Here is a 24,215-nt window from a genome sequence, read left to right as displayed (position 1 = left end):
TCTGTCAACGCTATCAACTGTCCCTTTTAGGGTGACCAAGTATTTTAAGTGCTCCCCTCGTCACTGCCCCTCAGGTTCTGGTAGCGAAACATCTCAATGGTAGTTAAATTTCATGTAGTCTATCCATTGCGTGCCAAATACTAGTTCACCGGGAAGAAAACTCAAATCAATGTGTACAAGTTCAATAAAAGTTGAAAAACAGTACACCAGCTGAATAAATCATCCTTTAAACATCAGAAGAAGAAAAGGTACAGTATGGAATCGCTGGGTAGACACAGGAAAGCGCTAGATCATCGCGTTGAATTTTATAAGTCCTTAAAATTTAATTTTCCACTAATTTCCTATTGAATTCTTTTTTGGATTTTATCAAGGAGACAAATCATTAAAATCAATTCATTGGATATCGATTCTACTTCCAGATAAATGCCAAAACCAAATGCCAAAATGGACGAAACGCAGAATGACACGACTGAAATTGACCCAACCAAAAGCAACCCAGATTGGGTCAAATGACCCAAATTTGCTGAATGCCAATCAAAGAGGGTGTCGTCATAGATCATGAACTATTGAAAAAGAAAATAAACATTCTAAAATGTATTTAATTAACTGACTAATACTTACTAATATGTTGTTAAACATCAAGTTAAAACATTATTTTTGTTGACAACTTAAATAAGAAAAAACAACACATATTTTGAAAAACAATACAACACAATTCACATAATTAATATGCATTTTTTAGGTACAACACTAAAAATAAGTAGAAATCTGAAATTAATTGACATAAATGGATGTGGTAATTATATAGAGTAATACACTTTCTCAGAAATCTATACCTTATAATATTTCCAATTTTTTAACACTGGTTTCATTGAGAATAAATTCCACCATGTCAATGCTGTTTGCGAAGTCAACCTTAGATGAAATAAATAGGAGAAACAAGGCTTTTCAATATTGCATAAAACCTAAAAATAAAGTATTTGACAATAGTATCAAATTACCATTTCTATGTGAAAAAGTTCTTAGAAAATTGATGTTTTCATTCTGCTTCAACGGAGCATGCGCAATGAGCTCTTTTGTAAAATATTATCATTTCGTACATTCAGCAAATATATTTCTTATTGTCAAAAAGGCATATAAAGAACGGTGTCAAAGTAGTAGACAACAGTTGTAAACACTATTGTCGATCATTTTTAATCTGCAAAATATAATTGGTGACGCCAAAATGCGTGTTGCAGTATTTCACCCCAGTAGTTAGGTTTCTTCATTTAGACATCATCCAACAGGGTTCTATAAAGCAATGATTTTTACGAAATCATCACTTCACAAGAATAACAAGGCCGGTCAATGGAAATGCTAATTAAAAACAACAACAACATTATTATTATTTTTATAAATTATTTATTTCATCATCATTTTTATTCGGATGTGGGGTATTTGACTTTGCATTTTTAACTTTACACATTTTATCTAGAACCAGGTTATTTATACAGATAGAAGAACATACCTGTACACATACACGTACGGAAAGTGGACGATAGGCAAAGATTGGCGGATGTTATTGCTTTGATCGGCGGACTACTCAGACTGGTACCCTACGATACTTTATAGTAAAATTCTTTTGGGAAAAAAAGAGAACAAGGGTACCAGTCTGCGGACTACATGGCACAGATTTTCTTACGGTACGGCTTACATAAAAAAACGTTATACGTACGGCCCAGATTATCAGACCCGGATTAAAACTCCATACGGCCCAGGTCGAATGGTCATTTGAGACAGACATATCCAGCGAATTGGTCATTAGGAATCCGCCGATCTTGGAAATGTCGAATGGATCCGCCCAACAGGGTCGTTCGGATGTTTCAATTTGCCAATATATACGGTATAATCTTTCAATTTGCCGTAACGCGTTCATTTTTGGCCGTATCGACCGCTATTCGGGGCCATATGATCCTCTAACGTGTACCGTTTGGTCTTAGAACTTAGGTCGTATGATCCGTAATTCTGAACCATTACATCTAGGCCATATCGGAGATGGGTCGATCGTCCGTATACTGACCATTTTCCGGATACGTAATTACCAGATCTTTATTAAATGTGCTAGAAGATGAGAATTCATACTGACACTGTGTTTTCTGATTCCGTATTACTTAGTCCCCATTTGATTTCCGCAATACAACGCCCGTGGAAGAAATAGAACGTCGAATTCAAATGATATATGAAATGATATATATAATGTGTGTGTGTGGAATATTATGTAAGTCGGTTGATTTTTGGTATGCATCAATTTAAGTAAGCACCGAAAAGTGATTCAATATCCTCACATCAACTGGCTTATAATACAGTACTTTGTAAATAAAACAAAATTAAATAAATAACAAAATACGGATTCAGTATACAAAAGTGTAATAAAACGATCATATGAACGGATTATAAGTATCTATCATGTGTTTCCGGTACGGATAGAATCTTTCGACCCCAGGGCACGCGCGTAAGCCGTAACGAGGCTTGCCGAGTTATCGGATACGCAGCGTGCCCGAGGGTCGGATTTTTCGCTCCGGTCCGGAAAAAAACATTATTGATATTTTTTTCTTGCATATCTAAAAATATCAATTTGTGGGAAAACAGACATAGAAAATGCACATTGTACATTTCACCAAAAAGCGCGTGCGACGTTGTTAACTGAAGGCATAAAGCACAGCAGTTTCAAATCACTATTGACGCCAAATAGTTCCTCTAAAATCGCATTTTTACGATTATTTATTTTCAGTTTTAATTAAAAGTCTTGCACACTTAAGTCTTTATATGTTTGATTGCGCTTTATTGAAATAGCATAATATACTTTTCACAAACCATACAATAAAAAGAAATAAGAAATGACGCATTGTTGAGCGTGACTCATCTTACATTGGGGTGTAAGACGGGTTTTTCTCCCACCTCAGATAAGTAGATCCAATAATTTAACCATGCTAGATATTCTTATCTTGCCCACGGGCGAAGATAAAATGCCCATATGGAACTTCTTTTAATGTTCACCACATTGTAATTACCTCCTTTGTTGAAGACTGTCGTCTGTAGCGCATCATGGAAACATTGTCTTGTGGCAATATTTAGAACGCTAGTTAATTATTTCTCGCTCCAAATGTCACCAAAAAACAGTTTTCACGCACCTTTCAAGAAATAATGCTTCACCCTTCTAAGAACTATCTAAAGACCGATCAGACCATTTACATACTCCGAACCACTGCGCGAATATCCATGACAACCACGAATTATCGCATATCCGTACGCAATTAGTTTCACTAAGCACAAAAGAGTTCCAGAAAAAAAACACATTTTTACTTAATTTTGTTTAACTGAGGTGGGAGAAAAAGCATCTGCCATAGCCGCTCGTGTAAGATAGGTTCACCCCGACCCTCGCTTGGGTCGGAATGAACCTATCTTACACTCTCGGCCATGGAAGATACTTATATTCTCCCACCTCAGATAAGTAGATCCAATAATTTAACCATGCTAGATATTCTTATCTTGCCCACGGGCGAAGATAAAATGCCCGTATGGAACTCCTTTTACCATATTGTAATTACCTCCCTTGTTGAAGACTGTCGTCAGTAGCATCAAGGAAATCTTGTCTTATGGTAATATTTAGAACGCTAATTAATTATTTATCGCTTCAAATGTCACCATAAAACAGTTTTCACGCACCATTCAAGAAATAATGCTTCATTCTCCTTAGAATTATTTAAAAAGACCGATTTGACTATTAACATTAACTGGATCACTGCGCGAATATCCATGACAACCACGTGCTATCGCATATCCATACGCAATTATTTTCACTACGCAAAAAAGAGTTCCAGCAAAAAAATACATTTTTACTTATTTTTGTTTAACTGAGGTGGGAGAAAAAGCATCTACCATAGCCGCTCGTATAAGCTAGGTCCATCCCCATCCTCGCGCAGGGTGTTTTGCGGAAACTCGGTAAACCTCGTATAATATTATAAGCGTTGTAATTAAGACAAAATTCTATACTGTAATCATGCCTTTAATTCAACATGTTGAACGAAAAATCACAAAACTGAGCTTGACGAAAAAGACGACGCTGGCGATTACTCTAATGCAAACAATGCGAAATGCACGTACAACGACATGACAAGGCATATAAACTCGATTACCCTGAAATGTTTGTGTCTTTTTATTCTTTCAACTTATAAAAAATGATATACAAAAATCTCTGATAATATTTTTTTAATCTTGCAAATTAAATTTCCACAAAGTAAGTGCTGGAAATGATGCATCAAGTATGAATCTGCGTTTTCTATTGTCAGCTTCCTGTTCTATATTGTTAGTTGTTTAGCAAGCTCTGCGTCTTCTCTGGAACTGTAATGTGCGGCTGCTCCACATGGAAAAATAGAAAATGGAACTTACATGTTTAGCACTGATGTGTATTTGGCAGGATTTATAGGTTCGAGGCCGCCGACTGTAGTTACCAAGTGTTTTTTAGGCTATGTAAGCTATCTAGCACAGAGATGCTTTCTATAGCTGATCTTCCCTTTAAGGCTTTATTTTGATGTCAATACATAGCTTAGCCCTCGACTTTGATTCCATTTTTTATTTTATTTTCATTTTTCAAACTGATGTTACGCACGTGCGTAAGTGCGTAACGCTGGCTATGCCCCTGATGACAGCTATTCAGTGACAGTAAATATCTAACCGTTCCTCAAAGCCTTGGGCCGTGAATAAAGTGCTAGTAGAAAAGATCTTATCCGAAGGTGATGGTAAATACCAGATATATGGGGAAAATAATTTGACAATTTGAATGTAGAATTGTTATAAAGGTCGTAAAACCAGAAGTGTATATGAGTGTGTGCGCGTGTGCGTGTGTGCGTGTGTGTGTGCGTGCGTGTTTGCGTGCGTGTGCGTGTGACTTGGGCTACAAATATACTTTTCAACATTGATAACAATCATGTACAATTTAGAAACCTAAATTCTAGATACCCCCCCCCCCCATCTCCCATTCCGTTTCTTTCAATATGTTGCTATCTTGACAACTTGTTTAATATAGTATTCTAACACTGGTAAGAGTTTGTAAACTATATCCTCAGCTGAATAAACAAAACTCCCTTCGAAACTCACCTGGCAAAATGCTTTCTCTTTGACTTTCTTAATTGCTCGGGAACAAGGAAATAAACCACTTCTTACCTTGAGCACATAACTATTTATGACTGCTCCGTGAAAACAAACAGTGCGGCCCGTGGGAAAGAGCTTTTTTCAGAGCGGGGAATCAGGAAGCATTATATTAGGTTAAAGTTCATTATTAAATAGTTCGCTGTTTCACCGTAATTTCTTGTGAGAGTAGGCTAGGCAACTTTTCGAGGACTTAAGAACTTTCGTGGACTTTGGAATATATACGAGTACTATCATATTGTGAGGAACGCATGGTGAATGTTTGGGATGTATAATATGACGTTTCGGCCTAAAAACTGACCATGCGGTATTTAACAGGAGAGGAGCTGAGGTAAGCAGCATGGCATTTTCATTATCACAATCATATTCTCTTTATTTCCATCCGTGATTTAAACATACCAAACAAACAAATGGTGATCTATACAGTATATTCAGCAATACAAATTACATATGACATATTATGATCTGAGACACAAAGTTGTTACACCATGATGTTGACAATGTTCATGTAATAATATTGTAAGATATAGCATATAGCATATACTTTTAAACTGAGTGTATTGTTTCTGAAGTTGTGGCTAGTATGATTAACGTGATGAACAATGCACTGAAGACTTATTATTTTTATGCCATTTAAAAAAAAAATAAAGACATAAGTTTTATTGCTTTGGTTTGGTGCGAAACCCGGATATATGTGACAGACGATTGGCTCCGACCGCAACCAAAGTGCCCCACCCCTGATTCACATTATTTTAAATTATTAATGTGCGCTTAGAATTGTTGTTTTATACTACATATAGGACATCATATTTTAAGTATTTTATCTATAAAGTTATTTTAAGGAGCTGATTTGGGGTTTAACCTAAAAATATGTGTCATTTGTACCCGTAGGTCATGTAGAACATCTGTGCCAACTTTCAGGGCTTGCCATAATTACAGTACTTATAAGTCGATGATTATGATAAAGCAAAAATGCCTGCTTTAATAAATAGTTTAGTTTAATTCTAATTTTAAAATTGTTTCTTATTTTAATAATCGAAATCCTATTATTTCTCGAAATTCTATGTATTTAAGAAAAAAATCGATGCATTTATGACTGGGCCTCTCCATTATATAACTCTTCTGATATATTAGTATGCAAATGTCGAAAGTACGTTGTATGCGATAATTGCAGACTGCAATTAGTTATTCAGTTCTGATCAGGGTTCTTTTAACTTACAATTAAACATCAATTTGTAAAAGTAAAGGATACCTGCAGGCACTGTATGTAAAAAGGATAAATAGTGCAAACATATAACTTTTGCTTTTCATGATCGTGTTCTTGGTTTTGCACTTGTAACTCATAGGCGCTTCTAATAACAAACCCGGAATATCCATCAAATGAAGTTCAAAAGTTTAAAAGATGCTCTTTCTATAATATTAATCTGAAATGAAAGGCTAATTGGCATAATTCGATCTCAGTAACGATAAACAATCCGCAAATGTTACAAGGTGAAAAATACCTAGAGATTTTTGCCGCGTATATAAAACAATAGGAAGCTATGGCAACATTCTTTGGTAAATATATTCGCGAGTATAAGTATGTATGAGTTTCAATGCTCTAGCACCATTGAGATACGTCGACACCAGGAATGAAAATAGTATCAGCACTGGGTTTGAGGCTATAAATCATAGAGCATTATAACATTTATTTCCATGTCTTTCATCCGCACGGCGTCATAATAAGAAGGGTAATGATAATCTGTTCACCTGTTGGTAGTTTTTGATTTAAGAAATCAAACTCGTGGCGTTCAGCAATTAATTTAACCAAAATATTAAGGCTATTAATAATGTGGGGTTTTTTTGTTGCTTGAAGAAATTTATAAAAAAAGAAAGAAAAAACGTAGCATATATTATTCCTGTGCAGTGCTTTTCCAAATAAACTTAATATCTATAGATACCATATAAGCTTAATATCAACTAAAATGCATTTTTAAAGCAAATGTTCTTGGTTGTTGTCGACTGTTAGTAGTAGTAGTAGTAGTAGTAGTAGTAGTAGTAGTAGTAGTAGTTTTATCGTGCATGATGTCAATAACAGTACATTTTACATCAATATAAGATATATCACATATTGTATTTGCATGATATTTAGAGTTATAATAAGTTATATCACAGAAAGTTTAACATGAAATACATAATACTTACTAGATCTACTAAAACAAGTATTACTTCTGGTGTTAATGATAAAGCTATCTAATTTATTACCAAATAAAGTTTTACCAAATAAAGTTTAACATAATAAATGACATTGCTCAGGATAACCCGTAGAGATTTGCACAAGTGCAAAAGCTTATTTCCAACGGGGTCCATGTCTAAGGTATTAAAGTTGGCATTTAATGATTCAGTGAACAGTATTATATAATATTATTGTTACTTGATATGAAACATAATGCTTATGCGGGCAGGTATATAAAACGTGTTTATTCCTCCCAGATACGTAGATGCAAAACGCAACACAGCCAACACAAAACCAAGTAACATATTCCTTTTGAAATTCTTTAAATCGAAAGAAAATTTTAACCATAGATACTGCAACACTACAGGCACTTAAACAACATGTCACACCTTTACAAAACAAACAACAACAACAACAAAAAACACTCGTTGTGTAACAAGTTTCAGATTTACGATGAAATTCGCTATTATTTATTGAAATATTTAACATGTATTTATTATGTTACCTTGCACAAATGACAATGAAACAAATGACTAATGCTAAACCGTTTACATTTCTCGCTTAAGTTGGCACTAACTTAATCCTATCATACCTTTTTATAAAACAAACAAAAACACACAACAATTTAACGATTTTCTACTTAAATTCGCTTAAACTTATTTCCGTATTGCAGAAAGTTGCCAAGAAACGCTCGAAATTCTTTTAATCGGTAGGAAATTAAAATATCACCTCTATTGAACCATCTTCTGCACCATCGCCGAAATGCAGGAAAATGCAAGAAACTGTTAGATTTTATTGCATGCAGAAGTTGCTATTCTCGATTCCGACTTTTATTCTACAAAAACCTAGGGCATAAATGTGTTTCTATGACGTCACAATACCTTCTTTATCTCAAAGAAACAGCATTTTTGTCGGATAAATGTAATATATAGGAACATCTGATCGGCTGGAACAGGTCTATTGCGGTAATCTGTTATTTCAAAACGCTAAAAGCGATTATGCGGGTGCAAACTATTTTGGTTCCCCCATAAATTCAAAACGATACCATCGCTGAAGAAAAAAATATCAAATTGTAAACATAATTTGCAAATATATAGGTTTGGGATTTTATAATCGACAGCAATATCTTTTTTTGAAAATGTTTTCTTTTTAAACATAACACTTCTTTAAAAAAATCAATAACTTACAGACAGAACAAAACTTTTATCAGACATAAACATAAACATGATCGTAGCCAAATGCATATACTATTATATATACATTCACGTAAATAGTATAGTTTTCATTACAATAACAAAAAATTGGACCAAACTTATGCACGTAAATTAAGTGATCTATATTGTGTTTTTTTATATTTGTATGTTGTTAACATTCCATGGGGATGGACTATAATAATGATATTTTCTCATTTGACCCCTACAGGAAGACATTGGGCTGGTGGCTGGTCCTAGCCCTGTTTGCCGCAGGCGTCGGCGTCACGTACATGCGCACTCTCGAGTCCTCTCCTTTCGGTCACGTGACCAGCAGGACGAATGCTACCTATGACTACATCATTGGTACGGTTCAATGGATATTTATGGTTGATGGATATGTTGCGGTATCAGTCAGATATGGTTGATGGATATGTGGCGGTATCAGCCAGATATGGTTGATGGATATGTGGGGGTATCAGTCAAATATGGTTGATGGATATGTGGCGGTATCAGTCAGATATGGTTGATGGATAATTGGCAGTCTCAGTAAGAGATGGTTGATGGATAGGTGGCAGTGTCAGCCAGAGATGGTTGATGGATAGTTGGCAGTCTCAGTCAGATATGGTTGATGGACAGGTGGCAGTATCAGTCAGAGATGGTTGATGGATAGGTGGCGGTATCAGCCAGAGATGGTTGATGCATAGGTGGCAGTATCAGCCAGAGATGGTTGATGCATAGGTGGCGGTTTCAGCCAGAGATGGTTGATGGATAGTTGGCGGTATCAGCCAGAGATGGTTGATGGATAGTTGGCAGTATCAGCCAGAGATGGTTGATGGATAGGTGGCAGTATCAGCCAGAGATGGTTGATGGATAGGAGGCAGTATCAGCCAGAGATGGTTGATGGATAGGAGGCAGTATCAGCTAGAGATGGTTGATGGATAGGAGGCAGTGTCAGCCAGAGATGGTTGATGGATAGGTGGCAGTGTCAGCCAAAGATGGTTGAAGGATAGGTGGCAGTGTCAGCCAGAGATGGTTGATGGTTAGGTGGCAGTGTCAGCCAGAGATGGTTGAAGGATAGGTGGCAGTGTCAGCCAGAGATGGTTGATGGTTAGGTGGCAGTGTCAGCCAGAGATGGTTGATGGATAGGTGGCAGTCTCAGTCAGAGATGGTTGATGCTTAGGTGGTAGTATCAGCCAGATATTGTTGATGGATAGGTGGCAGTATCAGCCAGATATGGTTGATGGATAGGTGGCAGTCTTAGCCAGACATGGTTGATGGATAGGTGGCGGTATAACCCAGAGATGGTTGATGGATATGTGCCGGTATCAGTCAGAGATGGTTGATGGAAATGTGGCGGTATCAGTCAGAGATGGTTGATGGATAGGTGGCGGTATCAGTCAGAGATGGTTAATGGATAGGTGGCGGTATCAGCCAGAGATGGTTGATTGAAAGGTGGCGGTATCAGTTAGAGATGGTTGATGGAAAGGTGGCGGTATCAGTCAGAGATGGTTGATGGATAGGTGGCAGTATCAGTCAGAGATGGTTAATGGATAGGAGGCAGTATCAGCCAGAGATGGTTGATGGATAGGAGGCAGTATCAGCTATAGATGGTTGATGGATAGGAGGCAGTATCAGCCAGAGATGGTTGATGGATAGCTGGCAGTGTCAGCCAGAGATGGTTGAAGGATAGGTGGCAGTGTCAGCCAGAGATGGTTGATGGTTAGTTGGCAGTGTCAGCCAGAGATGGTTGATGGATAGTTGGCAGAATCAGCCAGAGATGGTTGATGCATAGGTGGTAGTATCAGCCAGAGATCGTTGATGCTTAGGTGGCAATATCAGCCAGAGATGGTTGATGGATAGGAGGCAGTGTCAGCCAGAGATGGTTGATGGATAGGTGGCAGTATCAGCCAGAGATCGTTGATGCTTAGGTGGCAATATCAGCCAGAGATGGTTGGATAGGAGGCAGTGTCAGTCAGAGATGGTTGATGGATAGGTGGCGGTATCAGTCAGAGATGGTTGATGGATAGGTGGCGGTATCAGCCAGAGATGGTTGATGGATAGGAGGCAGTGTCAGCCAGAGATGGTTGATGGATAGGTGGCGGTATCAGCCAGAGATGGTTGATGGATAGGAGGCAGTGTCAGCCAGAGATGGTTGATGGATAGGTGGCAGTATCAGTCAGAGATGGTTGATGGATAGGAGGCAGTGTCAGCCAGAGATGGTTGATGGATAGGAGGCAGTGTCAACCAGAGATGGTTGATGGATAGGAGGCAGTGTCAGCCAGAGATGGTTGATGGATAGGAGGCAGTGTCAGCCAGAGATGGTTGATGGATAGGTGGCAGTATCAGCCAGAGATGGTTGATGGATAGGTGGCGGTATCAGCCAGAGATGGTTGATGGATAGGTGGCAGTATCAGCCAGAGATGGTTGATGGATAGGAGGCAGTATCGGCCAGAGATGGTTGATGGATAGGAGGCAGTATCAGCTAGAGATGGTTGATGGATAGGAGGCAGCATCAGCCAGAGATGGTTGAAGGATAGGTGGCAGTGTCCACCAGAGATGGTTGAAGGATAGGTGGCAGTGTCAGCCAGAGATGGTTGAAGGATAGGTGGCAGTGTCAGCCAGAGATGGTTGAAGGATAGGTGGCAGTGTCAGCCAGAGATGGTTGAAGGATAGGTGGCATTGTCAGCCAGAGATTATGATGCAAAGGTGACAGTATCAGCCAAAGATGGTTGATGCTTAGGTGACAGTATCAGCCAGATATGGTTGATGGATAGGAGGCAGAGGCAGCCAGAGATTATGATGCAAAGGTGTCAGTATCAGCCAGAGATGGTTGATGGATAGGTGGCAGTGTCAGTCAGAGATGGTTGATGGATAGGTGGCAGTGTCAGTCAGAGATGGTTGATGGATAGGTGGCAGTATCAGCCAGAGATGGTTGATGGATAGGAGGCAGTGTCAGTCAGAGATGGTTGATGGATAGGTGGCAGTGTCAGTCAGAGATGGTTGATGGATAGGTGGCAGTGTCAGCCAGAGATGGTTGATGGATAGGTGGCAGTGTCAGTCAGAGATGGTTGATGGATAGGTGGCAGTGTCAGTCAGATATGGTTGATGCATAGGAGGCAGAGGCAGCCAGAGATTATGATGCAAAGGTGTCAGTATCAGTCAGAGATGGTTGATGGATAGGTGGCAGTGTCAGTCAGAGATGGTTGATGCATAGGTGGCAGTGTCAACCATAAATGAAGAACACAATCAAATAGATTATGAGGTTTCCGGGCGGTATTCACGCCTTGATCAATAAAACTTATATTTCCAAAACCGATATTTCCAAGTGATTAAACAAATTTTATGTGCACCTGCATTTGTCTGGAAGAACGGGATGCACACATGCACACTTGCTTGAAACTCGTATTTGAAATATTGAACGGTTTCCGAGAAATTCAATCTATTCAAGGCAGATGCAGGAATGTGCCCATTAAATGTGTTTTATCGCTATTCAGGTTTATTGGCCAACCGACTTGGAGGCTTATAGTTTACATCTATATGCAAAACTGTTAATTTCACCACCTCTGATTTATACTCACTAGTTAGGGTTCATGAATGAGTAAAATTAGAAGTGTGTCTTTTTTCCATTTTTTTTATGTTTTCATTTTATTACATCAGAAGAATTTCAATGTCAACTTGGGTAACGTTTTAAGGAAATTAAGGTATAAAGTTACCCATTCTGCTTTAGATCACAATTCTGAAACATCAAAAAATTTGCATATAAATGGAAATTTTAAATAGAGATAGAATAGTTGAAATTTTTAAAAAGAAATCAAAGCACCATATGTACTGAACAACTGCTTCAAAGTAATAATTATGTTTCACTTGGCACAGTGGGAGGAGGTGCTGAAGGATGTGTATTGGCCACACGACTGTCGGAAGATCCCCGGGTTTCCGTTTTGCTATTGGAGGCGGGAGGGGAGGAGACAGTCAGTCTGTGGAACCACGTGCCCCTTTGGAGCCCCGTCAGGCCGGGATCCAAACAGGACTGGGGATTTTCCACAACACCACAGAAGTTCGCATGTAAATCAATGAAGCAAAAGGTTATCATATAGTTTTCTTGATGCATTTTATATACGTTAAACGAACTCGAAATATAATATTGTCCACTTAGCAATGCTTAACGTTCATTATAATGGTCCATTGAAACATACACCAATGAATTGCCCTGGATACAAATGAATCACCAAATACACATGAATCATTAACAAGGAGATAGATATTTGATCGTGCTGTGTGTTTTTTTTTTTAAATTCTGTCTCACTGCATGTCTTTAACTTGAATCTATAAAGCACTTCTTTTCAGAAGTGTCCAGTCTTGCAACCTAAAGTCCTCGGCGGCTCATCTCTGACCAGCAGCATGCTCTACACACGTGCAAGCAAACACGACTTCGCAAGTTGGCCGCAGGACAAGGCTAAAACCTGGTCCTACGAAAACATCCTGCCGTATTACTTTAAATCAGAAGATATGTTAGATGAAGATCTCAAAATTTCTGGTAGGTGTTAATCAATGTTTGGGGTTTAAATAGGTAACGGTAAGCACAGTTTCAGATTTTCTACAAACACATAAACTTGAATCATGTACAGTGCAGCCTGACTTGGTCTAGATGCTTTTGAGTTGCATGCATACATATCATCCAAAAAACGTTATGCCCAAGCACATGCAGAATAATTTAGTCGCAAATGACTGATTTTCCTCATTTTCAGATCGCCATTCAACTAACGGTCCACTGCCTGTATCTGGTGTACAGAAGGAGATGTATCTTCTCCACGACATGTTTCTGGAAGGAGCCAGGGAGCTCAAGAACAAGCCTATCGACTGCAATGGCTTGGAGGGAGTTGGTAGGGTTACTAACTAATAATTCAATCACAGTGTATTGTTTTGTATTCTTCATTTGTGTACATTTGAGTCATATTGACATATCATCGAATCTGACCACCTGACAAAGATTGTAGGTTAGATTGGTGCTAGACTTGCCTTTGTATGATATTAAACATATTATCATACGCTTTAAATAGCACCTTTTAAATAACAATTGCGATTGAACCGACATACGTACATTCGGTATATGACTTCGGGCATGGACGTGTACCCGGGTACCCGCAGGACGGGTACATTTTGCTGGGTACAATGATAGAACCCAGTACACATCCAATACAGGAATTATCAATACCATCTGATGTTTGGTGCTTGTCAGCTGTTTTACGTCAGGCCATCACCTGCTACTTGTTGGAGTGGGTAAAAGGATAGTTTCTTTTCCATGTGCTTTTTTCATAGATGTTGTTGCCCCACCTTTGTGACCGAGCTTACCTGAATAGAAACGGCATTTCGTCTTTTCATTAGACAAACGATTGGCAATATTTCAAACTGTATTGTTTTTGTTTCAGGCGACAGGGTAACTTCGCGTAGACTTTAAAATGTGCATTTACTTTTCTATGTCGTGTCTACTCTGCGGCATGGAATGAATATATGGGTACCCGTGGGTATTATTATTGATGATTGGATGCCAGTGGGTATTCTAATTGAGGTTCGGGTACCCGTCGGTATTCTAATTCTAATCAGGTACCCGGGTCCAAAACCTATGCATGTCCATGCCCTAAAGCCATGTGTTCAGTCAGGTGTATGCTAATACTGGAGAATTGCTTAATTGAACATTAAGAATGTTTTGAAAATATATAAGTAAGTAAAATCTTAGGCTAATGTACAGTAATGTAGGTTGTTCAGTTTGGCAGTTAAACCAAGTGAAAAACAAGCTCTCATACAAGGATATTTCCCGCTTTAATCCAGGTTTCTGTCGGCTATACACGACCGTACATGATGGAGAAAGGTTCAGCTCGGCCAAAGACTTCCTCCGACCCGTCCTGTCTCGCCGTAATCTACACGTGTCAACACATTCCACTGTCATTAAAGTACGTGTAGTGCTCGTCTCTACAATCGAACATAAACATGTTGACTGATTGATGTTAGATTTGTGTGGTACACGTGTCAACACATTCCACTGTCATTAAAGTACGTGTAGTGCTCGTCTCTACAATCGAACATAAACATGTAGACTGATTGATGTTAGATTTGTGTGGTACACGTGTCACATATTCCAATGTCATTGAAGTACATGTTGTGTTCGTCCTCCCTCAAACATTAACATGTATTCTGATTGTTTGTGGTTTTATGTGGTATACGTGTTTCAATGCCAGGAAGGTATTTTACCATCACGTGTAGACCTTAGCTTATCTGACGATGTTAAAAAAAAATTAATATGAGTATTTTGCTTGTCTCTTCCATCGAACATAAACGCATATACTGGGTTACTATATTTGCAGTTTTTGGTATATTAACCGACAGTATGATGCATTTGATACGCTTTTTATGTTTTTAAATTATAATATTAACAATCTTACCCTCAAATTTGTATTTGCATTAAACCCCAATACAAGCAGCCTATGGTTATAAAGTTTGTTACCTATATCATAAAACGATATAATTAAGTTCTTAGCTAACGTCTATTACACGGGTAGTCATTCGTTTTAAATGAAACAATGGGCAGTCTATGCCGCTTAAAGAGCCCCGCATTTGTTTTATTTCCTAAATTTTATGAGGTCATTAGTTTCATCAAACACTTCGACAAACATGTTTCCAAAATAATGTTTTGACAGTGCTCCGTCAGACGGCCGTATTGTGAAAAGGTTTGTCGAAGTGTTTTAAGAAACTGAACTCGCAATCAAATTCTGGTAAAAGACTGAAGGTGTGGCTCCGTAAGCGGCGTAGACTGCGCTATGTTTCATTTAAAATGGTGAAGAAATAGTGAAGTTATCTTTGTTTAAAGTCTTTTTTCAAATAGAAATATTGCCTTCCGACGTAGCATTTATGACGCAATTTATCATGTGGTATACACACACTGGATATATAAAGCGTCGCTATACAGCGCGCACATTCGCTATTCATATGACCCAGCGTCAAAAGTTATATAGCAGTAGGTCTAGTTTTATATGAAAACTGTTATGTATAAATATCACTTTATCAAGTCGACAAATCAACATATCGACCTCAATCAAAAGCTTTTACTCAATAAATTCAGTCTTAAAATTACAACATGTTGTTCTTAATTTAGATCCTGATTACAAACCGGAGGGCTGTCGGTGTAGATTATGTGCGTAACGGCGATAAAAAGACTGTTGGTGGAAGTAGAGACGTCATAGTGACGGCAGGGGCGATTGGCACAGCTCAGCTCTTGTTGTTATCCGGAATAGGACCCAAAGATCAGCTCACAAAACAAAAGGTGGTACAAAATATTAAATAAATACTGTTGGAGCAAAGCCTTTTGTTTTGGCTCGATCACTTCGTTTGGGGTGATTTTGGAGTACTTTCTTAGTTAATATTATTTGTTTCACCACATACGGCATTGTCCTGCTACGACTAGAAATTGGCCTGACTACCGGGCTTGTCCCTGAGTCCCTGTAGTTGTCATTGTATTATTGTAGAAGTTCTTTCTATGAATGTGTGATTGTATTGGTCGACTTGATACGTTGAAATTAAGTTGTTTTAAATAGGTTTTCTCGTTTTTCTTGTATATTTATTCAAGTCTTGAAATAATCAAGATTGTGATTAACGTCTTTCTTTTTTTCATCATTTCCATTTCATTTTCTTGATAATTCCGTCGAAAATGGAATTCTTATCTCCCATAGATTTAATGATTACATCTCGTTTTCACCTAGAACAATTTGCGTATTATTTCAGATTCCATGCTTGGCAGACCTGCCAGTAGGCAGTAACTTACAGGAGCATTTGTTGCTCAAATTGGATATTCAGACGAACGAGTCAGTGGGTATTACCAGAGAAAACGCCTTCAATGCCCTGTCTTATCTACATTACATGACGCTGGGAAAAGGTCTGACAGCTAGCTTTCATTAATGGCTTGAACTATTGAATTAAACATAATTTAAAAAAAAACTTGTTACAACTTGTATTTCATATCAGGGGCGGGTCCAGCAACTGACGTTAGTGGCGCAATCCTTTGACATACGCCCCTATCTCAGAACCGAAAGTGTATGACATAAACTATTTGCATAGGGGTTTGAGGTAACACCCTCAATTAATTGTTTTGACAATTTGTTGTCGGAAATGGTGCTTTTTCGGCGTAATTTATTACTTTTTTTTCTCCCATATTAAATTGAAAAAAACTTGGATAATTCTAGAGGGTGCGCGCGCCGGGTGAGCCCCCCCCCCCCCCAACTCGCTAGTGAATATGCTTATACTGCATCCTATTTTTGTGTATATAGTATGAAAATATAGCATATTTGATGACTGTCTGATATGCTTTACAATCGATCAATACAGATTCAAGCATCGCCAAGTAACGTTTGGTATTTGAAGAAGAAAATGAATATCTTTGATTGGTTATTCATATTTTTCAGGATTGCTTTCAACCAGTGGTGGTGTGTTTGGTAATGCTTTGTTGAGAACTGACGTCACTTCCTCTAAAAATCGTCCCGACATTCAGTTGACATTTTCCGCCATTGCTGACGATCTAGGCAAAGAGGATGATGGCGAAAATGATAAAAATGTAAAATAAATTGTATTTCGATAACAGCGAAATAAACTTAGCTTTTACTCACCTCACTGTAGTTTTTGACAAAAAAAAAAAACAGAAAAAAGTAAACAATAAGCAGTCGTTAAATAGATAATCACCCCAGCAAGCAAATGAAGTAAATCTTGATGGTGGCGGTGAAAAACACGTGTGCACATGATTACAATAGTTAATATTAATAAAATATAAAATCGTTAGGGTATTTGCAATAAAAGCCAGATTTCACAATCGATTTGTAAACTATTTCAGAAACATTCCAGCGGCGCGGGCAACACAACAAGTGGACAGGGATTCACAATCATTGTTGAACTACTGCGACCGGACAGTAGGGGAAGCGTTCTGCTAGGGAGTGCAAATCCATTTACACAACCCAAGATAGACCCAAACTATCTATTTAATCCAAAAGATATCCAGATGATGGTAAAAGGTAAGATGCCTCAACCACAATCTATATTTCATACCTGTGTTTATTAGTGCAGTTTTTAGGTCTATAAATAGTTCATTGTAAATTAACTACATTTTATATCAGTTTTATTAGTACGGTGTTTAGGTCTATACATAGTTCTGAAGATTCTAACTAGATCTACAACTACTAGTTTATTTAAGAATTAAAGATGAGTTTTGTTCATGAAAGCTGTAACCAGATGTTATACTCGTTGTAGTACATGTATAGCTGGGGCCGTATTTATAAAAATCAATAGTTTGTACATGAAAATTAAGTATTTCAGCTATTATTTAGAATATAAACAGTGAGATAATTAACTTAAGTTAGGAAATGACTTGAGATTTTTAATATACAGTGACCCTGTACCGTATGTATATCTTCTCAATGATGGTATATCAAGAACCATTATATAACACCTCTTTAATTTGTATTACAGTCATATAACGATATCTTTAACTATTATATATAAGTCACCAGAGCCCGTCTGTTCGCCATTATATATACTTGAGAGAGTAAAATAAATATTTGGATTGAACCTATATATGTTAATACATGTATTGATACATGCTTATGTTTAATTGTTCACACACTCTCACTTGACCACCAAGGAATAAAGATCGCCCTATCCTTCTTGTCAACGGCACCATTTCGCGCAATGAAGGCTCGGGTGCGGGAGAAGCCCAACCCCTCGTGCATTGAGCATCGGTTCAAGAGCGATGGTTACTGGGAGTGTTTACTCAGACACATCGCGGTGGGCAACGGGCAAGCAACGTCAACATGCCCGATGGGGCCCATTGGAAGCCCAAAGACAGTTGTCGATACAAACCTAAGGTGAGTAGAGACCTGGACCGGTATTCAATACAAGTATCATTGGATCTAAGAACGATGTAGCTAATCGGATTGCTCGATATAAATAACTGACTTCTAGAGTGAATGGAGTCAATGATGTATGACCATAAATTTGACTATGGTTTCGTATTGAATACCATCCCAGGACCTGTAATCATATAACATTTTAATCTCTGAAATACTTAATTTCTGTTGATTTTTCACACTTTTCACACTTTTCGTTAATATAATTTCTAAAAGTTTAGAAGAAGAAGTTTTATGAATACCACCCTTTTTAAAATTAAAATGTTATGAAGCCAACGTGATGAGCAAACATGCTGTGTTTTTCTAAGATTCCTCTTAAAGTTTATCCAGAAGTTGCCAAAACGTTTTCCGAATATTCTTTACATAGTATACCTCGGTTACAGTTTGACTGTATTTAATCATTCTAATGTAAATAACAAATCTGATGTTATTTTTTTTCAACTGATATACATGTATATTTATTATTTAATTTTAGAGTGATGAATATTTCGAACCTGCGAATTTCGGATGCAAGCGTCTTCCCTAGTTCTGTATCAGGCGACCTAATGGCAACACGTGTCATGTTTGCGGAAAAAGCAGCGGACCTAATTCGTGGTCACGAGTCCATCCGGTTTTACAGGAAACTAGCAAATCGAGCACTGAAAAACAGCTAGGCCTAAGATGGAAGTGGGTCGATTCTTGTGCAGATATCTCTAAAATCTAATTTCATGGGAACTACGGAAGTCTCTCCTTCAAGCGAACATCGGAATTACTATTTCATCGTTCACCACTGTAATGATAGGAGAAAGAAGACCGTGCAAAACTGCGCGGAAGGCCAAGAAACTTTGCTAGACTATGGATATGCAACTGTTAAATTTAGTTTTTTAAAGACTATGTGTTAATATTAATTTTCACAATGAGGGACGGTCAGACCTATTATGCAAATATCTCGGCACGTGATGCTTATGCGTGCCGTAAGACTTCGGTGCCAACGACCCCCATCTCTAAACAAAATACAATCGAAACTAAAAGAATGTATAAATATTGGCTGGTATGCAATACAGCTTAAGTTAATCTTATTGCCATACGTTATTGACTTCATTCATTTCATTGATCAGTTATTAATAATAAGTAATCCGATTAGCTACATCGTTCTAAGATCCAATTAAGAATTGAATTGAATTCCAGCCATGGTACTCAAGCCTCGGTAACAATGAAACCCAGGATAATTTTGTCATACATTTCTCTGTCATGTTTAAATTTCGTAGGACATAAACACTATTGTGGTAACGGTCAAATGAAAATGAAACGCTTTCATGGGTGGAACTGATGTTTGATGAAGTTTTCACTCTATGCTTATATACCTTCTCCAGATATGGCAGGGTAACTCACGAATAACGCAGGAGTAACATTACAGTATCATGCTTAAATTACTTGATTTTGTACGAATTCCGAACGATTATCTCACAATCATCACACGTTAATCTCACGAACGACTAGCGACGTGATATTGTCGTAAGAATTACACCACACTTTTGGCATCCCCAGCATGTCATTTTCCGTGCGAATGTCGTACAGAACGTCGGAGAATCTGTATAAAACAGGGTAGTCCAAGCCACGACAGTTTGTGTTGTTGTCGCAAAAACACCTGTTTGTATCCCACGACTGTCGTACAACAAGACAATCCACGAACTCCCCCATATTTTTGGCGTGAACCTGCATATTGCTGTCGTGGTTCAATTATGACCTAGGCTGAACTACATTATTGTAGTTATTGTTGTTAACTTATTCATTTAGCATTTTATTTATTTCAATTTATTTTTATTTGTTTTCGCTGATTTATTTATGTAGATATTCATGTGTTCATTCATTCAAAAAATTATTTCGAATACGTATTGTAATAGTTATGCCATTAAATTCAATTCTTGAAAAAAAATTTTTTAAATTAAATCTGATGATCACAGGGAAGTATTGCATATATAATTAAAATGTATGGACCGATAATAAATGTGCGCCGGATGTGCTTCCTTCTATCCATATGGAACTGAAGAAATGGGAATACTAACTACAGCGACCGCCCTAAGACATGAACGGCTCAAGCACGATTCGCTTCGTAGCTAGAACCAATTGGAACACCTCGACCAAAATCCATCGAAAATAACCTCGGAAGTATGCCGATACATCAGTAGAAGTAGTTCGTGTTTTTTATAGTAGTATTAATTAATGGTAGTGTTTAAACGTGTATTATGTATATCTAAGTCTAAATTTATTGTCAGTGAAGAGTTTAATTGCATTAATAATAAAGATTCCTAAGAGTAAAGTCCCTAGGTTTAACTGCTAAATTGAAATTACTCCGCGATCTACTTGCAGTGTAGTTAAGTATAAAGATTTCTGACATTGTACACCGTCCATATACATCCGGTGTTGGTTTGTAAAATGGCCGATAAGTTCCAAATGAGCAAAAACATATTGAGTAAATAAAGGAGGAGCCAATGAAACGAGAAATGTGGGAATATTATAAATGACAACTGGACAACCCAGCTTCATGAACCATCGAGCAAGTAATTACTTAAATAGATCAAACATTCTGGAAGAGAAAGGTTCTTCGAAGGGACAACACACATACACAGTATATAAGCAATACAATTAAGTTTACCGCCATCGGCGCTAAGACAATGTCAATGATTTTAGCCATCACTGCTATAGGCGATATGAATCACTCTTCCTAGGTAGAAATCAGTACTGATGTCCTACTTGAGAGGCCATGTGAAAGCATTCCTGGTGGGGATCGTATGCACCACCTCTTCGGTGAGAGGCGGACACCTATACCGGTAGACCACTCCTGGGGAGAGGCGGACACCTATACCGGTAGAACACTCCTGGGTGAGAGGCAGACACCTATACCGGTAGACCACTCTTGGGTGAGAGGCGGACACCTATACCGGTAGACCACTCCTGGGGGAGAGGCGGACACCTATACCGGTAGACCACTCCTGGGTGAGAGGCGGACACCTATACCGGTAGACCACTCACAATGGGTGAATTTGTTTGAAATTAACTACACTAAAACATGTACAACAACTATATGTTGACCTGTGTGACATTTTCACCACACACGGCATATCAGGGGCGAATCCAGGATTTGGCGTTAGAGGGAGCGTAACTTGGCGGTGTAACCTTTTGATCCCCGCCCCCTGGAATCACTGGTGCATATTTATTAATTAATCCTAAGTCGTCATGGTGAAATTCGAATCATTTAAAATACGTGAATTATAAGACAAAAATAATCTTGAGAATTTGAATATTAATGATTTGGAAGTAATAATTAGTTATGAAAATGTAGCTTACATTTAAATTTATAAGATTTTGATACGTACGCAATTTCTACATCAATAAATACTCTCTCTGTAAGACAAGAGAACATTTATTCTACATCTTCCAAAACGTTTTGTTCACAAACCTGGGACATTTTCGATTTAAATGATTCTAGGAAAATATCAACCAAATTAATATTGACCCAGAATAAAAATATGATTTGTTAATTCACTGTGAACAAAAAGATTTACAATTATGATATTATATTATTATGATATAAAATATACATGGGCGAGGTTATCATTGGAGCCACAACAGATTGTAATGCGTTGAAAATGCTCCAACGCGTCTACTAGTCCGATGTAGTGCCAATGTGTTAAAATGGTCGCTGTATCCCTTTTCGTGGTGTATATGGGTACAATTTAATTAAAAGCGATAAAAGCGTTGAAAAGATGTATGCTGATTCATTTTTTTTGTACAATTCTGTTCACAGTTACTGGTTAGCGACCCCTTTTCGGCCGGAAATGATAGTAAAAATCGAATCCAAAACATCTTTTGAGTGGTCCAGATAAGTGCATGTCAATACCTAAGAAATGTTAATGTAAATTGATGATTTTTTACTATTAGGTAGTTTCATAACAGTAACTGATAAACCTATATGTACAAGATATGTGAAACATCTTTCATCTCGCAAGTTTAATAATTGCTAGTGTAAAATTAATTAACGAGAACCCGTTGTTAGCTGGTTATGTTTATGTAGTAGGTAAATTAAGACAGTGTCTTTTAGGCAAAATATTTTTGCTAAAGTATCTATCTCCCTCGGTTCCTCACCAACATTTATGTAAGAATTTTCGGCTTACTTTCAAATTAAAATTAACGTAGCGTTTTTATGAACGTATTCAAATGAAGTGGTCTTTTTATTCGCACTTTTTTAAACCAAGTAATACATGCGTCCCGTGTTGTAACCCCGGCAAATTTATTCTTTTAACATGTCATGCCAATTAGTAGATCTGACGACACCTGACTTCGATTTGCGGTAAAATAAGCTTTTTCATCATGTTTGACATGGTGTCGACAAAAAGCAACATCGCTTACCATATGTTTAAACGCAGCCGCAACGTGATTGAGAGGTTTCACTGCCCGCTCACAGTGACAGTGGTACCGGGTTCGAATCAACGTCATGGAATGTCCGCTCACAGTGACAGTGGTACTGGGTTCGAATCAAATTCATGGAATACCCGCTCACAGTGGCAGTGGTACCGGGTTCGAATCAACGTCATGGAATGTCCGCTCACAGTGACAGTGGTACCGGGTTCGAATAAACGTCATGGAATGTCCGCTCACAGTGTCATTGGTACCGGGTTCGAATAAACGTCATGGAAAGTCCGCTCACAGTGTCAGTGGTACCGGGTTCGAATTAACGTCATGGAATGTCCGCTCACAGTGACAGTGGTACCGGGTTCGAATAAACGTCATGGAATGTCCGCTCACAGTGACAGTGGTACCGGGTTCGAATAAACGTCATGGAATGTCCGCTCACAGTGACAGTGGTACCGGGTGGTACCGGGTTCGAATCAACGTCATGGAATGTCCGCTCATAGTGACAGTGGTACCGGGTTCGAATAAACGTCATGGAATGTCCGCTCACAGTGACAGTGGTACCGGGTGGTACCGGGTTCGAATAAACGTCATGGAATGTCCGCTCACAGTGTCAGTGGTACCGGGTTCGAATAGACGTCATGGAATGTCCGCTCACAGTGGCATTGGTACCGTGTTCGAATAAACGTCATGGAATGTCCGCTCACAGTGGCATTGGTACCGGGTTCGAATCAACGTCATGGAATGTCCGCTCACAGTGACAGTGGTACCGGGTTCGAATAAACGTCATGGAATGTCCGCTCACAGTGTCATTGGTACCGGGTTCGAATAAACGTCATGGAATGTCCGCTCACATTGGAAGTGGGACCTGGTTCGAATCACCGCCATGGAATGTCCGCTCACAGTGACAGTGGAACTGGGTTCGAATAATCGCCATGTGATGTCCGCTCATAGTGGCAGTGGTACCGGGTTCGAATCTATGTCAGGGAATGTCCGCTCACAGTGGCAGTGGTACCGGGTTCGAATCTACGTTAGGGAATGTACGCTCACAGTGGCAGTGGTACCGGGCTCGAATAATCGCCATGTGATTTCCGCTCATAGTGACAGTGGTACCGGGTTCGAATCTATGTCAGGATATGTCCGCTTACAGTGGCAGTGGTACCGGGTTCGAATCTACGTCAGGGAATATCCGCTCACAGTGGCAGTGGTACCGGCTTCGAATTAACGTCATGGAATGGAATCACCGCCATGGAATGTCCGCTCACAGTTGCAGTGGTACCGGGTTCG

The 24,215-nt window shown here is 38.5% G+C and overlaps 2 protein-coding genes across 4 annotated transcripts in view; one reads left to right on the top strand and one right to left on the bottom strand.

Moving 5' to 3' along the window:
- The window catches only part of LOC128237417 (tubby-related protein 4-like), a 105,589-nt gene extending 104,531 nt beyond the window's left edge, over positions 1–1,058 (bottom strand). The window contains exon 1 of one of the 3 annotated variants that reach the window (XM_052952943.1): positions 1,002–1,058. The gene's annotated coding sequence lies outside the window, so the exon portion shown is untranslated. Of the gene's footprint in view, positions 1–836 lie in introns of all 3 variants that reach the window. The other 2 variants (XM_052952945.1, XM_052952944.1) reach the window with 2 other exon arrangements.
- A 4,062-nt stretch (positions 1,059–5,120) lies between these two features.
- On the top strand, positions 5,121–19,594 carry LOC128236897 (glucose dehydrogenase [FAD, quinone]-like). Its single transcript, XM_052952027.1, has 12 exons — positions 5,121–5,518; positions 8,825–8,958; positions 12,469–12,677; positions 12,940–13,129; positions 13,341–13,475; positions 14,422–14,543; positions 15,743–15,910; positions 16,369–16,519; positions 17,046–17,194; positions 17,468–17,645; positions 18,272–18,494; positions 19,012–19,594. Exons 1-12 carry the CDS (start codon positions 5,490–5,492, stop codon positions 19,187–19,189), a joined length of 1,866 nt encoding a protein of 621 aa, XP_052807987.1. The 5' UTR covers positions 5,121–5,489; the 3' UTR covers positions 19,190–19,594.
- Positions 19,595–24,215: the final 4,621 nt, after the last annotated feature.

This window comes from Mya arenaria, chromosome 6, assembly GCF_026914265.1.
Source record: "Mya arenaria isolate MELC-2E11 chromosome 6, ASM2691426v1".
In the NCBI taxonomy this organism is placed as follows: domain Eukaryota; kingdom Metazoa; phylum Mollusca; class Bivalvia; order Myida; family Myidae; genus Mya; species Mya arenaria.
Note: the sequence above shows the minus strand (reverse complement) of the source record. Positions and strands in the feature narration are given on the sequence as shown.